The sequence below is a fragment of the Myotis daubentonii genome, chromosome 2, assembly GCF_963259705.1.
Source record: "Myotis daubentonii chromosome 2, mMyoDau2.1, whole genome shotgun sequence".
In the NCBI taxonomy this organism is placed as follows: Eukaryota; Metazoa; Chordata; class Mammalia; order Chiroptera; family Vespertilionidae; genus Myotis; species Myotis daubentonii.
The window spans coordinates 145664336-145684942 of record NC_081841.1 but is presented as its reverse complement, the minus strand read 5'-3'; the positions used below and the strand labels follow the sequence as shown (position 1 = coordinate 145684942).

At 39.1% G+C, this 20607-nt stretch overlaps 1 protein-coding gene across 1 annotated transcript; it reads right to left on the bottom strand.

Annotated features, from left to right (window-relative positions):
* Positions 1-3171: 3171 nt before the first annotated feature.
* LOC132228420 (ubiquitin-conjugating enzyme E2 D3-like) lies at positions 3172-3836 on the bottom strand. The gene has a single exon (XM_059684793.1). It carries the CDS (start codon positions 3670-3672, stop codon positions 3229-3231), a length of 444 nt encoding a protein of 147 aa, XP_059540776.1. The 5' UTR covers positions 3673-3836; the 3' UTR covers positions 3172-3228.
* Between the last annotated feature and the right edge of the window lie 16771 nt (positions 3837-20607).

The following is a 20607-nucleotide window of genomic DNA, read 5'->3' as shown; positions in this document are numbered from 1 at the left end:
TTATACATGCAAAAAAAGTTTTTCCTGTTAAATAATACAGTGATAAAACAGATATACTATCTCCTGTCTTTCATTTTCTGGATGAGAAAACATTAGTTTATATGACTTTGCCAATACCACACATAATAATGATAAAATCAAAAAAAGATCTTGTTCAGGTCTGATAATTTATAATTATGAGAAAAACAACAAATAACATAATAGAGTTTTATACTTATACCAAGACCAAGAAATGATGAGGATAATGATGATGATTACTATCTGCCAGTAACTATGCTAACATGCAAACACTTTTATTTAATAATCACAGGAACTCATTAAGTTATTTACAATTATGATAATTTTTCAGATGATGAAACAGGCTTTGAAAGTTTAAGTTAGTTGCCTAAGGTTCACATCATATTCAGATATTTTCACATTTGAAAGCAGAGCCTGGCTCCCAAATCTCTTATTTATGTAGAATTCTACTTAGATCAAAGAATCCAGTGTTCAAAAGTTTGAAATAACATTTAGAAAAAATATTGCAGAGATTTAGACAGGATATGGGTGTATAGCTTTATTCTGGCATATTGTAGTTCTGTGATTACAAGAAAGTTAGTCAACTTCTCAAGCCCTCTGACTCTCTATCTATTAAAAGAGGTGCTATAATGTCCATTTCATGAGGCTATTATAAAATTACAGAAAATAAAGGTATGTAAATTACATAAAATAAAGGTATCAAAATACTTTATATATATTATATATATATATATATATATATATATATATATATATATATATACACATATATCCTATCTAATAAAAGAGAAACATGGCAATAGGCGTATGACCCCTACCCTTCCCATTGGCTAATCAACGAGATATGCAAATTAACTGCCAGCCAAGATGGCGGCCGGTAGCCAGGCAGCTTGAAACTAACATGAGGCTTGCTTGCTTCAGTGATAGAGGACTGCAACGTTCCCTGCCTGCCTTGCCGGCCCCTGAGCCTGCAGTTTCAAACATTGTAACAAATATAGACACTAAACAAAACCCCAGAAACCAGCTTTCAGACAGCTGGGATCTCAGAGCTGGAGTTGATACAGAGTTTTGATTATAGAACCGAAACAAACCAGATACCTGCTTTCAGCAGCGGAGGCCTAAGAGCTGGAGCCTCAGAGCTAAAGCTGGCCCAGAATTTAAAAAAAGAAGAAAAAAGGAGCAGTTGGGAGCTTCAGTCCCAGCCTGCAAACAGCCATCATCCCCTCATCCAGGCTGGCCAGGCACCCCAGTGGGGACCCCCACTCTGATCCAGGACATGCTTCAGGGCAAACCAGCCAGCCCCACCCATGCACCAGGCCTCTATCCTATATAGTAAAAGGGTAATATGCCTCCCAGCACTGGGATCAGCGGAGCTGAGAGGCCTCCCGGCACTGGGATCAGTGTGACAGGGGGCAATGCCCAAACCCCCTGATCACCCTGTGGCTCTGTATGTGACAGGGGGCAGGGCCACAACCTCCCTATTGGCCCTGGTCTGTTTGTGATAGGTGAAGGCGCCCCAACCCCCTGATTGGCCCTGCTCTGTGCCTGATAGGGGGGAGCTCCCTAACCCCCTGATCACCCTGCAGCTCTGTGTGTGACAGGGTACGGCACCCCAACCCCCCCCCACCCCACGGGCCCTGCTCTGTGTGTGACGGGTTAGAGCCATAACCTCCCCATCGGCCCTGCCCTGAGTGTGAGAATGGCGGCGCCCCAACCCCCTGATCGGCCCTGCTCTGAGGGTGATAGAGGGCAGTGCCTCAACCCCCCCGCAATCGGGCCCTGCTCTGTGTGTGATGGGGTAGAGCCATAACCTCCCCATTGCCCTGCCCTGAGTTTGAGAGTGGTGGCGCCCCAACTCCCTGATCTGCCCTGCTCTGTGGGTGATAGAGGGCAGTGCCCCAACTCCCCTATCAGCCCTGCTCTGTGAGTGACAGGAGGGAGCTTCTCAACCCCCTGATGGGCCCTGCTCTGTGCGTGACAGGGGGGAGCTCCCCAAGCCCCTGATGGGCCCTGCTCTGTGCGTGACAGGGAGTGACACCACAACCTCCCCATCGACTCTGCCTTGAGTGTGACAGGGGGCAGTGCCCCAACCCCCCAATCGGCCCTACCCTCAGCGTGACTGAGGGTGGCATCACAACCTCCCAATCTGCCCTGCTCTGTGCATGACAGGGGGCGGCGCCCCAACTCCCCAATCGGCCCTGCTCTGAGTCTGACCAGGGGCTGCACCTAGGGATTGGGCCTGCCCTCTGCCACCTGGCAGCAGGCCTAAGCCAGCAGGTCGTTATCTCCCAAGGGGTCCCAGACTGCAAGAGGGCACAGGCCGGGCTGAGGGACCCCCATTCCCCCCCGAGTGCACAAATTTTTGTGCACCGGGCCTCTAGTATTATATATATATATATATCCCAAGTGACCAGAATGCTGGAATGACCAGAATGACCCATCACTATGATGTGCACTGCGGTGGCCAACCAGCCCAATTGGGGCCCTGATATAACCACTCCAGCTGCCCATGGCCCCGCCCCTTGGCCAGCCCTGCCTCCGATCACCAATTGGGGGCAGGGCCAGCTGGCCAACCTCCTGCATCCCCTCCCCCCTGCCAGCCCAGCCTGATCAGCCCCCATTGGGGCAGGCTAACTGGACCCCACCTGTGCACAAATTCATGTACTGGGCCTCTAGTGTTTAATAAGCATTGGCAGAAGTAATACCTACTATTAGCATTATTGTACAACAAAATAGTATAACTTAATTGGCGCACCCCAAGGAGCCTGTTATATTGCACAGGAGCAGCTAGCAGTGACCACAATTCCCCCCCCCCTTTTTTTTAACCCTTAATGGCTTTAATTTACAAGTATAAAGACCTACAAAACAGGTCTTTAGTTTCCTGATCCTCGATTTCAAGACTTTTTTTTAAGTGTACATGGTTAAAAATTTCTGAGGATTTTGATGGAAAGCTTCAAATTATTTAAATGTCAGCTATCTAATTTTTCTAAAATAAAAATAACAGCATTTGTTACTGTGCTAATGGTTGACATATTTATCCTGACTATTGTTTTATATTTGGTTGATCAAATCACAACTTTTCAAAATGAAGTCCTGAGTAATCTATTAACAGATCTATTCAAAATAATAATATATTAAAAAATTAAAAGATGATTTTTTTAACAGTAATTTAAAGTTTATTCCAGCTATAATGCTGACTTTAAGGTAGCATCACATGGTATACTTCTGAGTCCATTCCCGAGATATTCTGTTGTACTTATCTCTGTCTGTTTTATAGATCCGTGCAATCTCTGGCACTAAGGGGTCATCTGGGTTTGGATCACATAGCAGTGAACAAATGGATAAAAGAACTTTAGAAATAGTTAATGCAGGAGACCACTGTGATCTTAGAATATCGAGACAAATGCTGCCATTACTGTTAATATTTGGATGATAAATCCTTGTTGTAAATGCAACCTTAGGTGGTTTGAAGGGGTAGTCTGTAGGAAAATGAATTGTCAAAAAGAATACACCACCTTGATATGGGCTGTCATTAGGTCCCACAATTGTGGCTTGCCAATGAAACATATCATCCCCAACTGGACCTGCAGAACACTGTGCTGGAGGGTCACGGGCCAAAACACTAAGTTCCTTATTAATCCGTTTCAGCGCCATAGTCTGTGCTTTGCGTCTGGCTCCTTACTATCTCGGTGTGTGCTCAGAGGTCCGGCTGAAACTCTTGATGACCTAGGCGGCAGGCAAGGCTAGTCCCTTCGTCTCACACCGGCTCTGCCAGACACAGGCGCTTGGTCTGGAGGCGGTTCTCGCGATAACCTCGTGGCTGCTTTCCCGGAGCTCAAGATGATATTATTAATAATGACCCTTCCCTTAAAGATGTGGCATAGCCATGTATTCCTGGCATACAGAGTCAAATATTTCCTTGTCATTTCCTTGGTGATTTCAAATTCTTGGGTCTTCTTGTGACTATTTGTGACTGACCTCTCTTTTGAAGTCTTTGCTGTGAAATGACACTCCATTTCTGCCTGGTAACCATTTTAGTTCCATGAAACAATGGCTATTTATCCATAGCTGAATTACAAATTGATTCCTCACCTAAGCCTAGGTAATACTAGTACATGGGTGTCTTTCTGCAGCTCCTTTAATGAAAGATTTCCAATGAGCTATTAGCAATGTGATTTTCAAGAAGATAAGTGACTGTACTCATGCAGATGAAATTTATAATTTTTTCTATCCCACTGTGGCTGACTTGGCTGGACATCTGTGTTAGCATAACTCCTCAGTGTTTTTAACATGTTGTTATTAATGTTTTAAATATAGAATATTTTTAAGAGTGCCAGTAAATAAGAAGAATGAATGTTAATACTGTGGTATTAACAACAGTATCAACAACAAATGATACCTATATAAGCAACATACTCGACTTTTCTGTTCAGTGATGTGTTTGGATCTGTGATGTAAGTTATAAAATCTATGAATGCTTGCATGCATGTAGGTGTGTGCACACACACATGTGCTTGTGCTTGAACATTCTAAGAATAATTAGCTAATATAATTTGGATATATAAAAGAATACCTATAATGACAGAGTGGTAACCTCTTCTTAGTCCCCAAAAGTCCTTGTACATGTGCAAAGATTTAGCAAAAAATTGATGTAAATATAAATTATAACAAATAAGCATAAAAATAAAGACAGGGAAGTAAATGCTTTTGCATATTTATATTGACCAGAGCTATGTTACTAAATAACAGGAAAGGAGAAAGAACGAAAGTGTACAGAAATCAGCTACTACCCATGAGAGCAGAAATACCAGCAAATCACATCAATTCAGATGCTATGTTATGTGACAGTGTTTTTGGAACAAAAACACAAATCTCATCAGCCAACTCAAATTCTTCCCCTACACATTCTAGGCCCCAGGGAATAGAGAGCCCATAACCATCCTTCCTCACTGAGCTTTGAGACTGAATTCTAAGATGTTCCTCTTTCTCCAATCAGAACTTCTGGTTCCCTACTCTATGCCAAAGCATTTTTTTCATACACATATCATTGTGCTCTTCGTGTAAATGTCTTAATAAATTATAAATGAAGAAGTTGGTTGTTACAACTTTCAGTGATTTATTCCCTCTTTATATCTGAATAAACTATAGGTCTAGATCCTAGACCTAGAATTTATTTAAAAATATTGAGTGAAAGAGGTTATAAAATTACTAGAAGCCCGGTACATGAAATTCATGCACAGGGTCGGGGGAGTGTCCCTCAGCACGGCCTGCACCCTCTCCAATCTGGGACCCCGTGGGGGATGTCCGACTGCCGGTTTAGGCCCGATCCCAGGCAGTCGGACATCCCTCTCACAATCTGAGACTGCTGGTTCCTAACCCAATGCCTGCCTGCCTGCCTGCCTGATTGCCCCTAACTGCTTCTGCCTGGCAGCCCGATCACTCCCTAAACACTCCCCTCCGGCCTGATTGACATCTAACTGCTCCCCTGCTAGCCTAATCACCCCCAACTGCCCTCCCCTGCCAGCCTGACTCCTTTGCTGGCCTGATTGCCCCCAACCGCCCTCTCCTGACAGCCCAGTTGCCCCCAACTGCACTTCCCTGCCAGCCTGATCACCCACAACTGCCTTCCCCTGCCATGACCCACCTCCACCACCGGGACTGGCCTCCTCCACACCGCACTGAAACCTATGACTGCCAGGCCTCACCACACAGAGGTGCACATGGCCATCTTCTGGTGGTCATCTTGTGGTGGCCATCTTGTAATGACATCGCTCCCTAGGGCGCGTGGACCACCTAGGCTTTTATTAATATAGATAATATTCTAAATACGCTATATTTCCAGAAGGTTGATTTCTTGCTTTGAACAAAACTGCATCTTTGATCTTTTTTTTTTCCAGGCAAAAGTTGCTACCCCAGTCTGATATAACACAGGTCTCTCTTTCCTCATGATTGTACAAGACATTTGTAAAGTGAAAATTTCTCTCTAAGTTGTTAATAGGACATTCCTAAAAATGACAAGGCCATTTTGTAACGTTGTTACAATACAAAATCTGCCTCTGATGCAATACTTTAAGCATTCTATCGAATCTCCATATATTACCTTCTCACTGCTATTTTTTATTTTATTTACTTATTGCTCAGCTTATTCTAGAAAAGGACTTAAATACCATTCAGTATCTGGAATCCTGAATTTTATAGACAGAAAATTAAAGAAACATGCCCCTCCCCCACCTGTATATTTTCTTAGAATATGTGAAAAGAAAAGGAAATTGAGAGGCATACTCCTATAATGCAAAATTTTTCTCTTTTTTTGTTTGTCTCTCTCTTGTGACTGCAGCTCTTATGCAGAGTCCTCAAGTCACAGATTTATCCCCCTCCCCAAAAAAGGTGGATTATTCTGAGGAGAAACAAAAATAATCTCTTCTGAATATGTTTTAAAAAACAAAACAAAACTGAGAAAACCTCCCAGACTCCTAGGTATTATGACTTCTGAAGATAATGTAAGCATGGATAATGTAGGACTTATAAATTAACAACTTGAAGGATAGGCTTGAGATGATGAGAAATATTATAAATAAGATGAAAACCTTATTTTTCAAAGATAAGAAATAAACTATTGTTCAAAGCTGTGAGTCAAATAATAAAGATACATTAATCTATAACATGGTATATTGTTAATGCTGGTTAGTGTACACATGCTGCCTAAAGAAATAGGTTATTATCTGAACTTTCTTGTCTACACTAGTCTTCAATAACTCATAGTTTTAGGGCAGGAACTGTTTCTAGCTTGTTCAAAATTATATCCTCAATTGCTAGCATGCTTCTAGTTATCAATAAATATATATAGTATAGATTAATCAACACATTTCTTCACCCACTTTCCCTCTTTGCTCTTTTTGTTCTTTATTTTCTATACTACCAAACTTCCAGGAGACTGTTTTTGCAACTTCAGTACCTCCTCTCTAACTAGGACTGCTGGAATTTATTCCCCAGAGTGAGAACTGGAGTCACCACCAACTCTTGGGTCTTTAACCTCATCTGGAAAGTCATTCCAGACATCATGCATGCTTGTTTGCTTCTGTCCCTTCTAAATCCATTATCTCTTGTTATGATTTCAAAGCAAAACAAAATAAGATAAGCAAAGAAACATTAGTCAAACAGTTTTCCTCTATAGCATTTTTCCAAATCCAACTAACGAACTTTAACAGATCTTCTTGATATAATTGCAAAATTTGTTTGCTTCATTTACTTTTCATTTACTCCCTGGCCCTCGAAAGTACCCTTTTTAGCCTTCCAATAAAATTCTAGTTGAGGAGACTTCAAACTTTATTTTCACCTCTTGCTGTTTTTGGCACCATTGATGGGGGCTTTTTATCTTAGGGCACTTATTATCTTTGATTTTGTGGACTAAATATTGCTCATTTTCATAATGTGTCATGATAGTTTTTGACACGTATTTTTCTTTCCCTTACGTTTGTACTTGGCCTCCTCTTATGACTTGATATGTTTAGTGTTAGAATTCTTATACAGAGTCCTGTCTTCATCTACTACTTGTACATTGGCCACCCTCAAATCCATCGTGAACTACAGACAAATACCTTTTGCCCCCAAAGGATTCTCTCAAATGTCCCACACATACTTTAGCCCAGAATGTTAAAAAATAAACTCATCTCACTCTAAATCTGAGTTTTTGTGTGTTTCTGGCTATTTTCAGCTGATAACAGTACACAAATTAGAAGCCAGGGGTGATCTTGAGCTTTTCTTGCTCCTTAATCCCTTTATCCAGCCAACAAATGTATGTACAAACTCACATGAGTTATGAATCTGCCTAGTTTTAATATCCTCACTGTTGCCTCCTTAACTTAGACCTTCATCCTGTCTTGTTTGGATTCCTATAAGCGCCTCTTGGCTGGGTTTCTTCCTTCTAGCTTAACTTCCTTCTAATCCATTATTTACACTGCTGCCAGAGTGAGCTTTCGAAAATGCAAATCTAATCATGTCTTTTCCTTCCTTCGAAATCTTATAATGACTCCCAAAGCTTTCATGATAAAGCCCAAACTCTTTAGCATGGCATATAAAGCATTTTGTGACCTGGCATCTGCTTACTTTTCTAGTTGCAATTCTTTTTATTCTCTAACTTTCTGCTATTGAGCAAAAATTCATTCACAAAAAGGTCTCTCTGCCCACTCTAGTTAGCATGTACATGACTTGATATTTCTGCACTCCTCCATTTCTGAGGTAACTTTGCTTCATCTTTTAGAAATCAGTTTAGGAAGGCTAGGTATTTTGATTTTAGTCTAGTTTAGAATACTCCCCCCTCTGTTATTTCATTGTAATATGCTTAGCATGGCATTGAATCACATAATATTTCTGATATGTATTTTTCTTACCTGAATACAAGATATAGAGGGTATATATTTGGCTTATTTTTCCCTCTTCTATTCAATGAATGTTTAATGAAGAAATGAAAGAATGGAAAACTAAAGGTAGTCATGGCTGCTATATTTACATATTTGTTAGGGAGTTAGAGGAGGCATTTTGATTCCTAACAGTTGCTTGTGGTGAGACAGACTTTCCTGCTACTTCATAGGGAAAACTCATAGTTCCTAATACTTAACTGAAGACAAAATGAGGTAATTCAATAAAGCATTTAAAAATGCTAGCTTTTATTCTCACCGTCAAGTGTCACATGAATAGATATGTTGGACCATAGGTCAATAGATTAGAATTTGGTGTCTAAAATGAGACATATTTTTTCTGATATAAGAAAAATTTGTAAAAGTTTTGAATGCCCTACAATCAAACAACTGCTGTCTTGTGAAGTGGTACAAATGAATAATAAGGGAGAGAGACAGCTTAATAGTAAAATAAGACAAAGATTTCAGTAGACAGGGAGTTTCATGTGATCCAAAAGGCTGTATAGTTACTAGAAAAAGGATCTGAATTAGGACTTAAAAGGAATATAATATCTAGAAAGAGCAATAGTAGTTCAATTTATACCATGCTTGTCAAAGCATGCCTAGAGATTCCAATCAACTCTGAATAAGTATCATTTAAATAAGAAGAGAGAAGAAACTTGAGGATAATGACAGCTATAAAAACCAGTGGAATGTAGAATGGTAAAGGGAAACTGAGAGTTCAGTGTGGATAGAGGAACACTATGGGTGGCTATTATAGCTGTTTCAAGCAATGTAATGTGGTATATGGCTTTGAGGATGGGGCTTTGCTTCTGGCTTGGTGATTTATAATCAATAGAAACTGGAAGAAATACTTAATATCTCTGAGTTTTGGTTTCCTCATTTGTAAAAGGGGAAAATAATAACCATCTATAAATTTGTTGAGAGGATAAAATTAGATAACTTTATTTAAAGTTATTACCTGGGTGACTGGCATTTAAGGGATGGATAAAGGGTAGAAATAATTTTTAACAAGAAGTTTTAAGCTTTCTCTCCATTGAACTGTAAATTCACCATGGAAAGAGAGATACCAGTTTAACATAAGGTATTATTTTCTAATTGCTATAGGTGATGGAAAGGTCTGAGTTTCTGTTGTTGGATCTCAAAAATCACTTCTTCAAGAAAGCCTTCTTTAAAATATCAGTTACTTGTGCTTCTCTTTCATAGCATATGAATCAGTTGTAGTTTTATATTTATGAACCAGGTCTCTGCTGTTTAAGAATAATCTTCCATGAGGGAAAGGATCATCCCAACTTTATTTTATTGTTGCATTCCAAGATTCTAACATGTAAATATTTGAAGTGGGTTAACCCTTAAGTACTATTTCTTGAAGTAGTGAATGAAAGGTCTAGGGCAGGGGTGGGCAAACTTTTTGACTCGAGGGCCACAATGGGTTCTTAAACTGGACAGGAGGGCTGGAACAAAAGCATGGATGGAGTGTTTGTGTGAACTAATATAAATTCAAAGTAAACATCATTACATAAAAGGGTACTGTCTTTTTTTTTTAGTTTTATTCATTTCAAACGGGCCGGATCCGGCCCGCGGGCCGTAGTTTGCCCACGGCTGGTCTAGGGGAAAAATAGTGTAGTTATACTCAAACAATATTTCTTGTATTAGGGAGGGACTGAAAGTCAGTATTAAAGCTATTCTAGAAAATATTCTTTCTAATACCAATATTCATTTAATATTGAGTGAGCTCCTTTTATTAGAGCTTTCCAATAAGACTTACTCTACATCTATCAGAAATCAGAGAGAGAGAGAGAGAGAAAGAGAGAGAGAGAGTGAGAGAGAGCGAGAAAGAGAGAGAGCGAGAGAGAGAGAGAGAGAGAGAGAGAGAGAGAGAGAGAAGAAAGAGAAGAAGAAGAAGAAGAAGAAGAAGAAGAAGAAGAAGAAGAAGAAGAAGAAGAAGAAGAAGAAGAAGAAGAAGTGCACTACTTAAAAGGTTAGATTAACTGGTCTTTAAGCCGCCTTCCAAAGATCTAGTGAATTGTTTCATGATTATATTTAGCCATGAATTAAAAAATACTATGCTAGTATACAAAATGCAAAGATAGCTGCTATCAAAGAGTACATGTTCACAGGTTAAACTTAGGATCTAAAATAAGTATGTTCTGTCTTTCTCAGGTGACCTTATTATTTTTAGTTTTTAGTACAATAATAATTAGACTAGCCTTTACTTTAAACGGTTGCTTTTAAGTAAGTAAACCACTTAAGCTACCATTTCCTTAATTACAAATTAAATCTACTAAAATTTTTGTATTAAGACAGAAATGGGAGGTAGCTGAACCTGCTTGTAGTTACTTTATTTTTCTTATTTCTATATTGCAGGACAAGCTCAACAAAGCTGATTCAAACTCCTTGAGCTATTCTACAATTCTGTAATGATCTCAGGAAGGGGAGCATAGTAGATGACATTTCTTTCCAATACGTTCCATCTCCATTCTCCAATCCACTCCCACCCTCACCATGCCTCAGCACACTGGCGTAGCTAAATAAATGGCTTCATGCTATGAAGAATCACATATGCTGACTCATTAGCTCTGGTGTTCCTCTAGACCAAATCTGTGTCATCAGTAGATAGAAAGAGGCAGTACATGCAAATTGCTTGGATGAAAACAATTTGGCTGCCACAGAAACAATTATATCTATGGCTGCAGAGATATCTTGGAAAATGCAAACTCAGGAAAACATCTCACATTCATGAGTAAGACTACTCAAACTTGGCACTCTGACATTTGTGGTTGGATAATTCACTTCTGTGGGTGACTGTCCTGTACGCTGTAGGATATTTAGCAACACCCCTGGCTTCTACCACTAGATGCCCATAGTGCCCTTCCCTCCAATTATAACAACCCAAACTGCCTCAAGTCTTTGTGAAATGCTCCTCAGGGGGCAAAATCACTCCCAGTTGAAAACCACTGATTTAACATGATGGAAGAAATTCCTTCACTCTACAATATTAGTTGTGAAATTCCTTCACTCTGCAATATTAGTTTTCAGTAATACAGTATTAAACATGGTCTCATCTTGGGGATAGGCACCAAGTCTAGTTTCCCACCTGGGGCCGAGTAGTGGAAACTAAATCCATGTAGTACCTAAGGGTATCAGACCTATGGAAGCAGAACCAAAAATTCAACTCAAGTAAATACAATGAGATTTTTCTGACACTCTCCACACCAACCAAAGGCAAAATAAGCATGTTTGCATTAAATATAGTATACTTTCTGGTGTTGAGTCAGAAAAACATGAAAGTTAATAGAGTACAATAATCCAATTTTTTTCACTAGGGTTCTCTGTAGTATATGTGGTTGGTGTGTGTGTGTGTGTGTGTGTGTGTGTGTGTGTGTGTGTGTGTGTGTGTGTGTGTATTTATGTCTGTGTGTATTTTATATATTTTTTAAAATGACAATGGTGCCTGGTAACATCAAGATTTTAATTTGTATTTAATTTAACCTATTGCCACTAGGTCTTTTCTTCTGGGTTTCTCTCATGAGGTGGTAAGTGGATTAGGGAAGCTTTGATTAATAGATTTCATGCATAGCACCTGTGTTTGCTTATGTCAGATAACAAAAGAAACTTTCCTAAAGGTATTTGGTAAATGTCCTGTATCAGAAAAGCTCCACTATACGCATACTGCAATTTGATTCCACATGATACTCTATTCCATATGTGTTTTATTTCTCTCTCAAGGAGTTCAATACCAGACATGAATTCTCTGCAAAAGGCTAACCTGTAAGGAAAATAAAACTGACAAAGTGACTAAAGCATTAAACCATCAGGAGAGTTTAGAGTACCTTTCCTTCTAGCTCAATTTGTAAATGACTTCAGATTTTTCCATATTCAGCTCTCTGGGGTTTGTGTCTTTCTTACACAATCACTGTTGCAAAATTACGTTTATAGTATTCTTTTATATTTCTAAGATGACCTTGACTAATAAAAAAGAAGAAGAAGAAGAAGAAGAAAATATGCCCTTTAATAGATTTTTCTTATTGGAAGATAAAATTACTTGGAGTAGAATTAGATTATAATCAGTGTAGATTATATATTTTGAAGGTGATTTGGTATGTGCTTTGTATTTTGTAATTTATTGCACAACAATAAAATGTCTTTTATTGTTACAAAAAGGGGGCATATTTAAATAGTATTTTCTCCACTCCATTTACCTATTTGGCCACTCAGAAGGTAAATTGCCACAGCACTTCTCTATTATGACCTGGAGTGGCATAGGCAATTGACCCTCTTGAATGTTAGAGGCACAGCAGCACATTTTGTAAATTCTTTCTTCCTTGTATTATTGGTTCAGCATTGCTCTGCAAAGTTCAATGAGGCTCATTAGCTTATCTGAAGAGAACGGGACCAGTACTTTAGAGAAAGCTTCTCTCAGTGACTTTTCTAATTAAATCCCTTCCATCAGATGAAGAGTTGCCCTTTTTACTTGACAAACATTTGTTCTAATTTGGCCTTGCTTGATTTTTCGGCGCTTTTACGTCTCTCCCCCCTTGCTATACCCACTAGCATCTGTTAGTCAAAAGATCACTCTGGCTGACATTTACCCTGAATGTGCTTGCTTATTAAAATATTTCAACGTTAAACAAGCTTATCAGTTGAAAAATACAATATAGTCCTGGAACACTGGTGGAGCAGATCTTAAAGAAAGGTTTTGTTGTACTGATGCATCTTCCTAACTTTTTAACTGAGATAAGATTTAATGTACTCAGACATAGAGAGTCGATGGGCAATAGAGATGTAAGTTTGGCAGTATAAACTAAAACTTCTCCCTTAATTTCTTCTTAAGTGTAAGAATTACATGTTGCCTAGGTAAATGTGGAATTGACTAATAATTAAAATGAAAGTAACATAAATGTAAAATTAAATGGTCAGTGATGGCCTCTGACTTCAGAATGCAACTATGAAAAAAAAAAGACAACTTTATTATTTATTGATTTTTTAAAAGATATATATTTTTATTGATTTCAGAGAGGAAAGGAGAGGGAGAAAGAGCTGGAAACATCAATGATGAGAGAGAACCATTGACCAGCTGCCTCCTGCACGCCCCGCACTGGGGATTGGATTAAGCCCACAACATGGGCATGTGCCTTTGACTGGAATTGAACCCAGGACCCTTCAGTCCCCAGGCAAACGCTCTATCCAATGAGCCAAACCAACCAGGGCAAAAAAAGGGACAATTTTAAAAATGTTTAAATTCCAAGCATATATTAAAGACGTTAAAAACACCAGTAAAAGCTCTCAGCTACCTCACTGATTGGTCACTAATCCTTCAGAAAGACTCTTCATAGTCAAAATGATGATATGTCAGCTTAAATGCTCACCTAGGAGCAAGTGAACAGTGAGACTGCATGTTCACCCTGGACTTCAGAAAGGCATGCTCTATCAGTGACAAGCCCTGCTGCATTCAGTTTATTCTCCTATTTTCTTTAACACCATCCAGTGCTATTAGCTTGCCAGCCATGTAGTCTGTAAGTAATAGGTTGCAATAGCAGCTGAAATTGACAAGTGCTTAGCCCAGAGCATGGATTGAATGTAATTCATAGGGTTCCCAAGTTAATTTCCAATACCTATTTCATCAAGGCAGGCTGATAGATGGCTGCCAGCATCTTTTGGCTTTATCTGTAAATCCCTCTGTCTTTTACTGCCATCATTTTGTGTTTTATACATTCCATCCCTTGCATTTGCTCCTCCCCATTTCCATAACTTCAAATGGAGCCTCTCTCTAGACACATCAGTCATTTAGGTTAGAGGCCCTTGCAGCTAAATGCAAGACCTTCAAATGTTATTGAAGTGTATTTTTCCATGTGGCCCTGCTTAAAGTGATGTTTCTTTAGGGACTGCAGGGTGAAATATGAAGTTATCTGGGAGAGTAAATCTGAGATGTTGGACAGATGGTGAAGCGTCAGTGCATCCACAGAAACGCATTTCATTTTTATACAGGGGACACTCTCAATCAATTTTGGCTTGAGAAAGCAGTTGTTTGTATTGCATCAGTGGCTTTCTTTTTTTCTTTGACAGATCAATACTGAAGCTTACAATCCTCTAGTAGATTTTAAATAAATTCATTAATTAAGTAAATGTGGAATGAATGTAAAATTCCAAATGAAAAATTTTCTTAAAGGTTAAGAGTTTATTGAAAATGGAACATGGGTTACCACAAAAAGATCAAATGGAATGACTTTCGGTAAAAAATAAAATCTTTTACTCTTTAGGATGGGAAGTTTCATTTCTCACGTAAAATGTGCTTTGGGAACATATCTTTACTAAAGATCATATTTAAACTTTGCAAAATGGCTTTTTCTATTGAAGGTCCAAAGCTTCCATTTATACTACTTATATTTAACAGCCTTCGAAATCATCCATCTCAGTCCTCCTTTGTTTCCTTGAGTTCATTCCAGCTGCCACTGCCCTCAAATCACATTGGTTTCATTTAACATTTGGAAAAGAACATTTGGAATATTGGATATTTTATCTATTGTGAAACTGCTATTTGAAATTTTTCAAATGAAAATCCAACAATATTTTGGTGTGTATTATTCATTCATGGGCAATGTCCCAGACAATGTCTTCTATGCTATAGTTATGATTTACCAGGTAATTAGTGTTATATTGTGCTTAAAATTATTTCATCGGGCAATAAAAAGTGTGAACAAACTTTGAAAAACCTATTAAAGAAATGTAAACTAAATTGTTAGAATTTTTCAAAGGCACACTTGTCAAAATAATGAACTTCACAGAATTATATGGGAATTGTCCCAAAGTGCTGTTTCTGTATTTAAAGAGTGACTGACTCTTCACAACTGATTCCTCATCACTGCTGAAATTCGAATGAAATTTGTTTTCGAGGTGAAAAATAGTTTGCACGATAGTATTGAGTACCAGAGAGAAGATGGCTTAACAAGACAGGTGCTAGAGTAAGGGTTGGTAAATTTTTTTCTGTATAAGGCCGGGTAGTAAATATTTTCAAATTTGTGGGCCATATGGTTTCCATTGCAGCCACTCAACTTTGATATTTATGACACAAAAGCAACCATAAATAGTATGTAAGCAAGTGGGCATGACTGAGTTCTAATAAAACTTCATAAAAACATGTAGAGAGATACATGCTATTGTCTGAATGTTTTTAGTCTCTCAAAATTCACATGTTAAACTCCTAATGCCCAATGCAATGGTCGATTAGAAGGTAGAGTCTTTAAAGGTACTTAGGTCATGAGGATGGAGCCTTTATGTACGGATTAGTGTTCTTATAAAAGAGACACAACAGGGCTCTCTAGCCACAGTGAGAGGTAGGCAAGACTGGGAAGGGGTCTGCACCAGAACGTGACCATGCTGTGTCATGATCTTGAGTTTCCCTGCCCCCACAACTGTGAGGAGTAAATTTCTGTTGTTTGCAAGCCTATGGTATTTTGTGGTAGCAGCCCAAACAGGCTAAGATCATGCATTTTCTACTCCTTGCCCTAGAGTACAGGTTTAGAGTCACATAGACCTAGATTTGAATTATAACTCTCCCGTGTACTATTGTTTGACCAAGAGAAAGTTACTTAACCCTTCTTCATATCAGCTTCATCCTCTGTAATATGACGGTAAGAATAACACCAGAGCATAGGGTTTTTAAGTGAGACAATATCCTGATGCCTGCAATATATTGTTAGTGCTTAAAATACAAGGTATTGATACTAGAAGTTGGCAGTTGTCATCTACTCCAGAAACATCAAAGGGTCCAGTAAAGAAGGAATTGATCAGGACAACACATGTAGAGGAACCGTTTGAATCTGCCAACAATAGTCTGGGAGGCAAGCCAAAAGGTCTTACCAGAGATTCAGCAGCCCCTACTTACTGTTTTTAGAATTCTTTCCTGAGACGGCAGTGGGACTCAAAATTGATGTGGAAAGACTATAGTACAATTTTACTCATTCAGAGTAATTGAGAGAGAACCCCTTCTAGATCATTGAAAAGTTTGAATTATATGATGCTTTTTATAGAAAGCAGTTTTGTTGTTTTTCAAGTACATAGAGTAATTGGGAAAACATCCATGGAAGTATTGCCAAGTAGACTTCCTGCTGGCATGTTTAAGTGAAAAGCTGAGACTCATTTAAAATTAGCATAGTATTATGTGTATATGAAAATTGCCCAAATAAAGTTATTGAAAACAGTTTGTTTTTTTGTTGTTGTTTTTTTGGGTTGGTTAGATATTCTCCTTAATTTATTATATAGGAATAAATAAACAAAAACAGGCAGTTTTCAGTCATTGTGCTTCCTCAATAGGATTATTTTCTCTATTTCTGCACAACTAACTTTCTTTGACTTAAACTAATGGTTACCATGTCCTTGGAATCTCGGTATTTCTCTGACCCTGCTTGCCTCAATGGTGTCTGGAGTTCCCGCACATAATTCAGAATAGATTGGTATACCTAGACATTTTGAATAAAGAACGAATTCATTCTATAACGTGAGTGCTCATAATAAAAATCACATGCATGTATGGTATTTGGTTAAGTACTTAACTGAGTGTACATTTAAAACATCACATTCTTTCCACTTCTCTATCTACTTTGTAATCCCTATCTATGAGTATTCAATATTAGGCTAATTATCCCTTCTTATGGCCCAGATTATATGCTAGATACTTTTCTTTAAGCCACTTAATAAGTTTTAATTAAATTGAAGCTTCCATTCATTCCATATTTATGTATTTACTCAATAAAATATTGCCGAGTCATTGTACTACTACTGGCCTAGGTACTGAGAATACAAGGGTGAGTACGCCATTTTATTCTCAGTGGGCTTTTTCTTTAGACATAAGCTGTATCACTGTAAACCTTGATGACCCCTCAATAGCTAAGTTAGCTTGAAGCTCACAATACTCTTCTCAATAGCATTCACTCAATAGATCTTCTTTTAGTTATTCCTAATTTGCTCCCTGTATCCCACCAAAATGAGACTCTAAACCCACTATTAATGGGAGAGAATGAAATTATTATTTTAGTAACCACTTACCACAGAAAATAAGCCAGTTTCTTTTGAACTTAGACTCTTTAATCTTTGACTTTTTATTTTATCTTTCATTAAGCTTTTTTTCTCAGTTTACTCATATTGGGTTTCTAATATTTTTCCTCTTTTGTCTTTGTACTTAAAAATACTCCTATTGTAATTTTTTATCTCACTCTAGAACATATTATTTTGCATTTAGTTCTATATTTCTCATTTTTGGGGCCAAATTTCACTTAATGCCTGCCACCTGAGGTAACTGTTTTTGTTTGTCTGTCTGTTTGTTTGTTTTGTAACCCAGCTTTGAGATACCAGCACTATATTTGTGTTTTGGGGTTGCTATATCATCTTAATGAGGAAGCTCATAAATCAAATATACATTCATAAATTAGTATAGCCATTGATAGAAATTAATTACCAGAGAATTGTTTTAGAGGAAATTTGTTTAATTAGGATTCTAGGTTGTGACAAATACAATACTAACTCTAACTCAAACTGGCTTAACCAAGAAAGAGAAATTTTGTTGATTCATGTGAGTAAAAATAGTCCAAGTAATATTGTGGCAAACTATGCAATAGTTTCAAATATGAGATACAAATGTCTTCATTGGCAAATGATATCTTCCAGATTCGTTTTGTCTGTCCCTCTACCTAGCTTGGCTTTCCTCCCTGTGTTGGTTTCTTTCTCAGGCTGCACACAGTGAGATGGATGTAGCCATTCCCATTTCATTCCCTCTTGTTTCAAGTTTAGTGGGAGAGAACATACACCTCTTCAGGACACTTTAACAAAAGCCTTGGGATTAACAATAATCGGCCTCATGGGTCATTTTAAACTGATCAATGTGGCCAAAGTAAAGGAATAGAATGATTGACCTAAGCCTAGGCTGCCTTCCATCCAAACATAGAAACTGAGAATTGGAGATATGTGTAGCCAAACGAAGATTGTAGGCTCTTAACAGAAATAGGTGAGTAAATGGATGCCAGCCATTAGGCCTCAAAGAGTAGAAGGAAATAGGCTTTAAATTTAGAAGTTTTCTTATGTCCTATTCACCAAACAGTTGCTGAGTAACTTTAGCAAATCACTTAGCCTCTTTAAATCTTTATTTTTTTTTTCCTATTTGAAATCTGATTAAAGACATTTGCCTGATTTTCTTAGAGTAATACATACAATAATACACATAAAAATACTATGTACTTAGACATATACATTTAGTAGTAGTAGCAATAGTAGGAGTGATACCATTGTAATTAACCCAATTATTTATTAATTAACTGGAAAGGAATAGAAGGAAGGCTGGATGTTATCAGTATGCCCAGTAAAGTCTAAATGAGGAAGAGAGGGTGCTTGCCTATCAATCATACCTGGGTACAGGTCATTGGTCAGAGTGTAGACATGGCCACTGCAAGTGGAAAGATTTCATATTTAAGCTCCTAAACAAAAAGGTTCTCTCTCTTGCCTCTCTTGCTTGTCTGCACTCCTGGATCTCTCACTCCTCAACTCCACATGGATCAGAAATGTTGGACACTGGCTTTGCTTCTAGCTCTGCTGAATCCCCAGCTACATCTTTTCCATAACTGGCTTAAGGAAAATAGGTCTTTTGAAACTGAGGGATATAACTCCATGCAAATAAAAACCATTCTCCTGTGCAAGTCTTAGAAAATTCTTTTTATAAATATATCATAAGATGACGACCCCCACACCCAGTGGGGAAAGAGATCCCCCACTTTCACCAGCGGATGATCCATTCCCACGATAACAGAAGTACTATCTCTGCCAAGATGTTTGAAAGGATTGATTTTAGAAATGGAGAGAAGACCCAAATAGCAAGGTTACCCTGGAAGTGCATGTGAGAGGCAGAGCAGTGTTTGGAAATTCAACCCATAAAAATGCAAAGCTAAGGTTCAAAGGAAAGAATTTCCATTTAAAGGACATTGACACTATAATATGGAGAAAGGCTTGAGGTAAAATCAGAATAAAACTGATAAGAAAGAACAATTATGGAGAGTGGCTACAGTGTTTGGAGAGGTTCAAGCCTCAGACTAATGAGAGGGCACAGTCCTCTTGTGGCAAAGCCATGTGCAAGTCCTAGCTTGGAGGGCAAAGCCCTCCCTTATTGACCTTATTGTCTGAACCTGTGGTCCCACGTGGCTGAGTAATGTGGGCTTGATAGAGTTCAGGTGCACGTAATTGAGCAGATTAGAACATTGTTAAAATCTTGACCACGCCCTTACTGTCCCTCCTGGAATCTGGCTATAAAATAAAGACTTGGCTTGCAGGGGGTGTCACTGTCTCTCCATCAGAGAAGCAGCGTCCCACCGAGAACCAGCTTTTATTCTCTTGTCTGTCTCTTCTAAATCCTTCACCGCGCCCCCTCAGGTTCACCCTTGGCTGTGCTGGCACAGCACAAACAACGTAGGATGATTTGTTAAAAATGTTAATATTGACAAACCAAGATGGCGGCATAGGTACATGCCTGTACTTGCCGTCTCCCACAACCACACCACAATTACAATTAAAATATAGAACAACTATCGTCCAGAACCACAGGAAAGCTGGCTGAGTGGAAGTACTACAACTGGAGAGGTAAAGAAGAAAGCGCATTGAGACTGGTAGGAGGTGTGGAGGCGCAGAAGGAGCTGATCCAGCACCCAGCTGTGCCGCTTTTTTAATTGGGAAGGAGATTGCCTCTTTGGATGCCACCTGGGGGAGCAAGAAGTCCCAGCCCCACAACAGACCCCCAGCCCAGGGTCCCAGATCTGGGAAAAGAAGTCCCTACAGGACCACAGACTGTAAAAACCAGTGTGGATTGGGGCTGAGTGACACACAGGTTGCTAGAGACCCAGCTGCTCCTCTTAAAAGGCCAGTACTGTGAACTGAATTTACAAGCTCCTGCTTGCTCTGAGCTTCAGGGCCAGGCAAGGCTCTGGGGGACCCAGCCAGATACCTGGAGAAACTGGACTGTATGGCATTGGGGCAGAAACACAGAGGCGGCTTTCTTCCAGATGGAGGTGCTTGCAGCAGTCATTGTTCCAGTGTTGGGACCTCTTTGGTGCAGGGCTGACTGGCAGATATTTCTGTTCCCTCTGCCCTGGAGATTCCCTGAGACTCCGCCCCACCCAGTTTACAACCCCACCCA